Source organism: Oryzias melastigma, linkage group LG24, assembly GCF_002922805.2.
Source record: "Oryzias melastigma strain HK-1 linkage group LG24, ASM292280v2, whole genome shotgun sequence".
Lineage (NCBI taxonomy): Eukaryota > Metazoa > Chordata > Actinopteri > Beloniformes > Adrianichthyidae > Oryzias > Oryzias melastigma.
Genome location: NC_050535.1, coordinates 9516389 through 9525913, shown reverse-complemented (window position 1 = coordinate 9525913; position 9525 = coordinate 9516389). Strand labels below are relative to the sequence as shown.

At 40.7% G+C, this 9525-nt stretch overlaps 1 protein-coding gene across 1 annotated transcript in view; it reads right to left on the bottom strand.

Moving 5' to 3' along the window:
• Positions 1 to 8732, bottom strand: part of esr1 (estrogen receptor 1) — a gene marked incomplete in the record, with an annotated part of 10206 nt that extends 1474 nt beyond the window's left edge. Inside the window, 9 exon segments of the mRNA XM_024291062.2 lie at positions 961 to 1144; positions 1609 to 1742; positions 2576 to 2714; positions 4403 to 4556; positions 4713 to 4912; positions 5127 to 5243; positions 7054 to 7268; positions 7754 to 8167; positions 8615 to 8732. Coding sequence (XP_024146830.1) covers positions 961 to 1144; positions 1609 to 1742; positions 2576 to 2714; positions 4403 to 4556; positions 4713 to 4912; positions 5127 to 5243; positions 7054 to 7268; positions 7754 to 8167; positions 8615 to 8625 — 1568 coding nt within the window.
• Positions 8733 to 9525: the final 793 nt, after the last annotated feature.

Genomic DNA, 9525 nt, shown 5'->3' with positions numbered 1-9525 from the left:
AAAAAAACTTGTAAAATGTAACATTTAGCCAAATAGTTAGCATAAGGCTAAAATATTAGCTAAACTTCACATTAGCCTGAAAAACTGAAAAAAGCCAAAATTAATCAAAACACCTAGCATGTAGCTGAAATATTAGCGAAAAGCCAAATCAGCCTAAAAAAATGGAAAAATTCTAAATTACCCAAAACAGCTAGCATAAGGCTAAAATATTAGCTAAACTCCAAATTAGCCTAAAAACTGAAAAAACTAAATTCGGCAAAACAGCTATGTAGCTGAAACAGTAGCTAAAGGCCCAATTATCAAAACAAAAAAAAGAAAAAAAACAAAAACATAAAATTCTAAATTAGCCAAAAAAAGCTAGCATAAGGCTAAAATATTGGCTAAGCTCCAAATTAGCCTAAAAAACAGAAAAAAGGCCAAAATTAGCACAAAAAACAGCTAGCATGAAGCTGAAACATTACCTAAATGCCAAATTAGCAAAAAAAACTTGTAACTGTAACATTTAGCCAAATAGCATAAGGCTAAAATATTAGCTAAACTTCAAATTAGCCTGAAAAACTGAAAAAAGCCGAAATTAATCAAAACACCTAGCATGTAGCTGAAATATTAGCTAAACTCCAAATTAACCTTGTCAAAAAAGCTAGCATAAAAACAGCTGAATATTTTAATGACTGAATGAGCTAAAGAGCTGCAAGAGCTGAAGACCTTTGGACATCCAAAAAAACGTACAAAAGTAAAATAAAGAAATAAATATAAAGTGTATCACTGTTAAGGTATGTTCTCCTGTCAGAGTTCAGACTGCAGAACGGTGGAATAAAAAGCCACGTTCTATGTGGGTCTCGATTGGCCAGATTGAGAAAAAAAAAAGATGTGTCTCTGATGGTGTGTGGGGGGCCGGATTCGGCCCGCGGGCAAGAGTTTGGGGTCCCCTGTGGTGACTGACTGACGGTTTGATTTTACCTCATGTGCCTGATGTGGGACAACAGCAGGAGCAGCTGGGCCTGCCGTCTGGCCTGCTCCTGGGCCAAGTAGCCCGACTGGCTGATGTGATGAATGAGCGCATCAGTGATAGTATCCAGCATGCTCTGAACCGCCGCGCTGTTGTGTAGCGGCTCCATGGTGCCGGTGCAGAAAGAAAATGCACCTAGCAAATACACGAACTCATCAATATACGTCAACAAAAATAAAAAAAGGAATCTCGTTTCACTTAATTAGCCTCAACTCAAAAATGTTTTTTTCCAGGTTTGAAAGTTCGTCCTGCTCCAGCAGCTGATGCCCGTGTGTCATCTCGCTGGTATTTGAGTCCTCTCGGCTTGCCATATAAAATATATCTCAATCACCGGGACAAACACAGCCCCCCCCTATGCCGTCCCACGTTGTCATGGCGACGGGCATCAGGCGTATTGACGGTGCAGCCCTTCTCCAGAACACTCTGTTCGCCTAATGTGTCTGAGCAGCACTCAGAGGTGCGCGTCTGTGGGTGTATGATGACACTGTTCAATATTTACTCTTGCGAGGCGGGGATGGAGACATGTGACGATGTGCGCACACAAACACAAACTTCTGTGAAATGAAAAGGGTCAAACGTGGTTCCCGCCGATGGCCTACCGGAGTTGAGTAAAATAATCGCCTTGAGGCAGACGAATTCCTCGGGTTTGAGTTTGAGCACACGGAAGCGGGATGCGGTGGCCAGCAGCATGTCGAAGATCTCCGTCATGCCCTCCACGCAGTCGCCCTCATTCCTGAAACACACAAAAACAAAAAGTTGCAGATCATCCTCCGAATCTGACCTCATCTGCAGCTGTGTAAGTGTCTAAACCCCGCCAGATCCACAAGTAATGGACGAAATCACTGTCACTCTCCATTTGTCGGCTCAGCGGAAAAGTGAGGCTAAGACGGGTAATATCCAGCGTGAGATCAACTCGGCCGGCACAGAGGCAAGGGAATGTGTCATCCCTGACCCGCAGCGTTTTAGTCATCATGTCCAATTGGCGAGGACGCTCGTTCAGGCGGCGGGTTTTAGAGATAATACTCTGTAATTCACTTTTGAATCCGATGGGACCATCAGAGGGTAAAAGCGGCGTGTCTCCCTCATCCTCGCTCTCGCTCAGGTGGACGCTGCCGTTTAACCAGCATGTTTACTTGGAACACGGGAAATGGAAGGAACAAGTTGAGCCTGTAAAGCCGAAAAAAAACCCTCTTCCTCCATCTCTATTTTCTGGCCATCATTTAATTTCTAGCTCGTCTTTCATGTCTCCCTCCGCTGTCATCCGTTTTCAATCATTCTTTGCATTTAGGATATGATTAAATCTCATTCCTGGTTTCGCCAGCTCGGCGCTGTAATGACGAAGGAGTATTTCAGGTTAGAAAGAGGCTGCACTCCTCTCCATGGGGAGCATGTAATTAGTCTTTCACTCCGGCAGATGTGCTGGGCTGGCACAATGGCTGGCAAGGTGTGAAATAGAAAATCTACAATGTGCATGTATCACTCTTAAGATGCAACAGTAGGGGGAAAAGAAATGTGCAGGGCCACAAAAATAGGCTATAGTTTGTCAATATGGAGGTTTCTCCTCACCTGTCCAGGATGAGGTCCTGTGCGAAGATGAGCTTTCCGGGACAGTGGATGGACCTCCAAATGAGGCCGATCATGAGCACCTCCAGCCACGAGCTCTCCAGCAGCAGCACCTGATCGTGCAGGGACAGCTGCAGGAAACCTGCAGGAAAACATGCAGGTGATTTAGACGTGACCTCTCTGAGGGTCTTATCGCCGGCGTTCAGCTCTCCTCTTCCTCTAAAACGGTGACGCACACAGTTGTAATGCCTCAAAATGAAGATTTACCCTCCGTGTCAAACCTATTAGAACCTGTGTTTGTGTTGAGGATGGCACTCCTCCTAATGCAGTTAAAGCTCTGTTTGGAGCCAGCAGATTGACCAAACAGTCCTTTCAAATGTGGCATCACTTTTATGTCCTTGTGTGCTTTTATTCTAAAAAGTGTCCGATCTGATCGCTGCTTTCTCCAGGGCCAAAAAAAGACAAAAAGAAGCAGCTCTGAATTAATTAAAATGTATTAAATCCTAAAATCTCTAAAACTGTGATATTGGTGTTCAGTGAATCCCAATTTGGCTTTAATTAGTTTATTTCTATAATATCATGCATTTAAAATATGAAGCTAATTCCAATCATCCTTAAAGTAGTTGTGATGTCGGATTTTATTAATTAAATAATCATAGAAAGATGTGGAATCTCTGTCTGGGACGGAGTATTAGGGCCAGTTTACAAACATTTTTTTAATTATGACATTAAATCTCGTAAATTTACAAAAAAAAATCAAAACTGTTAAATTATGAGAAAAAAATATATTCCTATCACTTTAAAAGCCTAAAGGCTAAATTAAAGGGTTTTTTTTTCCAAAAATGTATAACTTTAAATATAGTAAATTCACGGAATTATAAGTTGTACATTTACAAGATTTAAAGTTGTAAATTTACAAATTTAAATCTCATAAGTTTACAACTTTATATCTCATACATTTTCAACCTTAAAACCCGTTAAAAATCGTAAATTTACGATATTTAAAGTTATAAATTTACAAGAATTATAGTTGTATAGTTGTTATTATAGTTGTAAATTTACGAGATATAAAGTTGTAAATTGTAAATTTATGAGATTTAAAATGGTTAAACTTTATTTAAAGTTGTAAACTTACAAGATTTAAAGTTGTAAGTTTACGACATTAAAAATCATAAATGTACAAGATTAAAAATAGTAAATTTATGAGATTTAAAATGGTAAACTTACGAGATTTAAAGTTGTAAATGTATGACATTTAAAGCTGTAAACTTACGAGATATAAAGTTGTAAACTTTAATTTAATTTAATTTATGAGATTTAAAATTGTGAATTTACAAGATTTAAAGTAACAAATTTATTTGATTTAAATCTGGAAATTTACTAAATTTAGAGTCATAAATTTACGAGATTTAAAGTCGTAAATGTATGAAAAATTAGTTTTACTTTTTTAGGCCCTTATTCTCTGTTGTAACTGTCACCAGGGAGATAAAGCAAAGAAAAAAGAGAAAGAGAGAAAAACTCTAAAAAGTTAAAAAAAATGAAAATAATTGAGAGAATATTACTCTTTTAAGGATTTTATGAGGAATCAACTGTTTTTCAGAAGTTACAAATAATAATAATAAAAAACTTTAAAAAATTATAGCCAAGAAAAAGAAAGAAAATATAATTTTCCATTAAATTTTTTCACTAATAGTTCTCAGATTCAGTTCAGGCTGATCTAACTTGCATTTTCTTTTGGATAAATGTCATTAATTAAATGTGAAGTGTTTGTTTGATCCTCAGCCGGGCTGCTGTGGGATTCCCCGGCAGGTTCGGGTTCTGCTTTCACACCTGGGAGTTTCTTGGCCCAGGCGATCATGTGGACCAGCTCCTTGTCGGCCATGCTGGTGAGCAGGGTCATCATGGTGACCTCGGTGTACGGTCGGCTCAACTTCTGACGGGAGCAGAGTATCGGGGGCTCGGCGCCCTGAAGGAGGAGCAGCACCTGGAGAGAAGAGATGAAAAATAAATTAAGCTTAATAGATGAGGGTTTGACCGTCCTGAGAGACGTACGAGGACGATTTCTAATATTGAAATAAAATTCAGAGTTAATAGAAGAAGTTTGACTTTTCATGTTCAATTACTCCACACAAATCAGCACCTGCTCAGGAGGTATGCTGGTCACAGACAGTCTTCCTCCTCCTCCTCCTCCTCCTCCTCCTCCTGTGCTGCTGCTGCGTTTCCTTCCATCATAATGAGGCACTGTTTTATGCTCCTGGCCTTTTACGACCTTGTCTCCATCAGCGACGCCTGTCCGCCGTTTGTCACGCCGTAAAATGCGGACGCGGTCCTTGCGCACACCTTAAGGACACATGGAGCCTCGTCACATAAACACAAATCCATCCACGCGCCTTATCTGAGAGGCACCAAAACAAACAGGATGTGTAATAATTAGCTGTACTTCTGAGATGTAAATATCTTCAGGGCCATGCTAAAGTTCAAGTTTATCTTGCTGGTTTTACAGCAACAACAGAAAACAAATAATGAGTAAAATGTCCCATCAGTTGATGCTCACCTCCTTTCATCATCCCCACTTCGTAACACTTCCTAAGACGACAAGCCTGACAGCTCTTCCTCCGATTCCTGTCAATAGTGCACTGATTGGTCGCCGGGCACATATAGTCATTGTGACCTGAAATGGAGACAAATCTATTACGTTCAGTCTTCGAGTCCAATGTTCCCCAAACGACGGCCCCTCCACATTTGGCCCCCCACACACTACCAGAGATGCATAATTATTATTTTTTTCAATCGGGACGATCGAGAACAACAAGGAAAGTGACTTTTTATTTCACCTTTCTGCAGTCTGAACTCTGACGGGAGAAGATAAACTATTTATTGGTTTAATAGTGATTCACTTTTTCTTTATTACTATTATTTTTCTTCTGTACGTTATTTGAATGTCAATATATCTTCAGGTCTTTCAGCTATTTACTTCATTCAACTGCTAATATATTCAGCTCTTTTTATGCTAGCTTTTTTGACTAGGCTATTTTGGGGTTTAGGTAACATTTTAGCCTGATGCTAGCTGTTTTGGCTAAATTACACATTTAACAAGTTTTCTTTTTGGCTAATTTGGCATTTAGCTAATATTATAGCTGTTTTGGGCAATTTAGGCTTTTTCTCGTTTTTTTGTGGCTAGTTTGGAGTTTAGCTAATGTTTCAGCTGCATGCTAGCAGTTTTGGGTACTTTAGGCTTTTTCAGTTTTTTTAGGCTAATTTGGTATTTAGCTAATATTTCGGCTATATGCTAGCTGTTTTGGCTAATCTAGGTTTTTTCTCAGTTTTTGGTCTATTTTGGAGTTTAGCTAATATTTTAGCTACATGCTAGCTGTTTTGGCTAATTTAGGATCTTTTTTGTTTTGTTTTTTTAGGATAACTTGGAGTTTAGATACTGATTCAGCTACATGTTAGCTGTTTTGGCTAATTTAGGCTTTTTCTCTGTTTTGTTTGTTTGTTTTTTTTTTGGCTTATTTGGCATTTAGCAAATATTTGAGCTACATGCTAGCTGTTTTGGCTAATTTAGGCTTTTTCTCAGTTTTTGGGCTATTTTGGAGTTTAGCTAATATTTGAGCTACATGCTAGCTGTTTTGGCTAATTTAGGCTTTTTCTCAGTTTTTGGGCTATTTTGGAGTTTAGCTCATATTTTAGCTACATGCTAGCTGTTTTGGCTAATTTGACCTTTTTTAGGTTTTTTTACTCTAATTTGGAGTTTAGCTAATATTTTAGCCTGATGCTAGCTGTTTTGGCTAAAATTAAACATTTGACCTTTTTTTTTTGCTAATTTGGCATAATTTGGCTAATATTTCAGCTACATACTAGCTGTTTTGGCTAATTTAGAATTTTGCGCATACTTTAGCAGGCTATTAGCTTCAGCTATTTCAGCTATCAATTTAATTATCTTCAGCTATCAGCACTGCCATCTTCACATTCAGCTTACAGCATTTACACTAGCATTATTGCAGGTAATATATATATATGGTTTTTAAAATGTTTTAGTACTATATTTTTCTATGAAGATTACAGAAATGGATTACTTAAAATTTGGCTATGTGTGGCTTCCTGGAAAACTGTAAATGTTTATGTTTATGCTATGATTGTGACACTTTTTCTGTTAGTCGACCCCGGCCCCACATCAGAGGAGAAAACAGTGATATGGCCTTCACTAGATAAAGTTTGGGGACCCCTGCTTTAGATTTAGGTTATTTAGTAGCCAGGAGCACTCTTTTAGCTTTGATTAAAGAATCCGGGGAAAAGAGGATGAAAATGAGGCATTTTAGTCTTGCTATTGCCATGGAAACAATTGGTAACCTTCTGACCCATCCTTCACTTTTATATTGTGACTGAATCAGCAAGCAAATGTAGCTTTCCACATCAAATGTTTTTATCTAAAAATAATCACATTTAAAATTGGTCAGAATGGACTTTTTAGTTGTTCCTACCCTGGATGCTCCTCTTAAAGAAGGCCTTGCAGCCCTCACAGGACCACACCCCGTAGTGGTACCCGGAGGCGTAGTCGCTGCACACGGCGCAGAAGCGCGTGTCTTTGGCCATCTCGAACCCCCCGGCCCCGGCTCCGGCGCCCAACTCCCCCACGCCGCACGTCTCCTCCCGGGAGCCGCACTGCTCCTCCCTGGAGGCTCCCTGGTGGCTGGATCTGCAACAGGTTATGAATCTTAATCTGATCATTTCAGGTTCTGTGGTGCTAATGAACGACAGATTTCACCAACGAAAAAGTGCAAAAAAAGCCAAGAAAACAAAATGCATGTGAGCCTCTTGTTGTTCTTACGTATTGTTCCTCACTCAAGGTCTCTGACAAAGTCCTTAATCTCTGGATTTAGAAACCAGGACGAAGCTTGATCCTTTATGAGCAGATAAAGTTGTGTGTTTTGTATAAGATTAAAAGGTAGAGTCATTATGTAATAATGTTTTGTTTATAAAAACACCGGGGAAGACTCAACTAAAAAAATGTCATTGCCATAAATTGTAAAATAATTGTGCGCCAAGGCTGCTCTGAGTGAAGTCTTTTTACATCCATTTGACTAAACAAACAGTGAAATGCATCAGCAGAGGCTGAAACAGACCTCTCCCCCTCGTTTGTCCACTTTTATGCCTCACTCGGAGCTAAACTGCCTCACTTACCTGTAAACGGGCGTGGAAGTGGTTTCCAGATAGTGGTGGTTGGGCGGATGCATGAAGGGACTGAGTCTGGGGCTGGAGGGCACGAACACCAGAGGACTCGTCGGCCCGCTGCCCAGAGACTGCAGGCTGCCTTCCGAGGGGGGTCCGTTCGTCTCCATCGGAGCGGAGTAGTAGCCGGACTGGCTGTAAAGAGGCGTCGCGGCGGGGTTGGGGGCGGCATAGTCGTACGTCCCTTCCAAGAAGTCCACGGCGGCCACCCCTCCGGAGCCCCGGCTCTCTTCAGGGTACATGTCACCGAGGGGGTCACGGGGCGAGAGGCGAGGCGGGGAGAGGGTCTCCAGCTCTGAGGAGGCTGGGCTGATCCTGGATCTGAGTGCGGGTCCGAACAGCTGCCTGATCTGCACCGAGCTCTGTCTGAGCAACATCACAGCACAACAGCGGCGATAAGAAGCATGATTTAGACTCCCATTTGCTGGGAGGGGGGAGTGGAGTTCTCCTCTCCCTCTCTCTTTTTAGTCTTCCCTTTCTCTCCGTGCGGGGCTCATCTTCCTATTACAACTCGGAGGGACCAGAAGATCCTAAAGCTTCACCAAAAATACCAAGAAGGACTCCTCCCAATCTGCTGGTTTTGTCTCCGCATTTCCTCTAATATATTTACACTCAAGTGTGGGAGTCGCAAGAGGAAAAGAAAGGAATGTCAGGGAATAGTTATTCCCAAACTTCCCTGTCTCCTTCCACCTCGTTTGTTTTAAACAGAATAACCAGCTTTCATTAGCAGCGGAAATGACCAAAAACACAACCACTCAGCCCAATTAACGAGGTTAATAAAAAGCTTTAGAGGCTTAAAAAGAATCAGCTCACCTCTTACACATGAATCATCCTCTGATCTGCTGCGCAACACGGGCTGCTTCCTCCCTCGCCTGCCTCACAGGCATCTAGCAGCGAGACGAGCGGGCGGCTTCGGTGGAACCAGTGGAAAGGTTCGAAAAAGGATAAACAAATTAAAGATGCAGCCAAATCAATAACCATGGTGTGTTTTAAGTGCCAGGTCACCATAACACAGCAAACAAAACAGGAGGTCAAATCTCAATCTGACAGCCAACAATTACACAATCAATTCCAAATAAGGGAATTAATAGGGATTTCAAATAAATAAAGGGATATTTAAGATGATGCAGAAGATTAAAAAAGTTTAATTTCCAGGAAAAGAAAATAAATTCTTACATTTGAATAATATTAACATAAGAAAAGCGGGCTGCTAAATTAAAGCTAATTCTATCAAGATACGATCTTAGATGTAAGAAATTAAGATAAACATGAGCAACTGCTGAAGGAAAAAAAAAAATCATCATCTCTCTTTCTGTCCGGACTCTTTCTTAAACAAACAGCCCAATTTTCAGGACATGTTGGGGTCAAGTGGAAAACAAGATGATGATCATTTTGCATTTTCCCTGGAATAAAACTGACGACAGTAACACCAGGAAACCGAACGGCTCCAGCAAATCACCAAAAATGTCTCCTCTTAGAATAATTGACCTCATTTTGGTGACGGACCCCCTCCACAAAGCTCGACAATTACACCCCTCGCTCATCCAGGATTGTAATGCACATGTTGCAGCATTTCCAGCTGTTTCGTTTACAGGGTTTTTACAGTCCAACCTGACCCGAATGCATCAGGTCAACATGCGAGAGCTGCAGGATAAAGACAAGATGCCCCACTCTTAAGTTTCATCTATTTATTCCTTTTTTTTTTCGTTGATACAGATCCATCA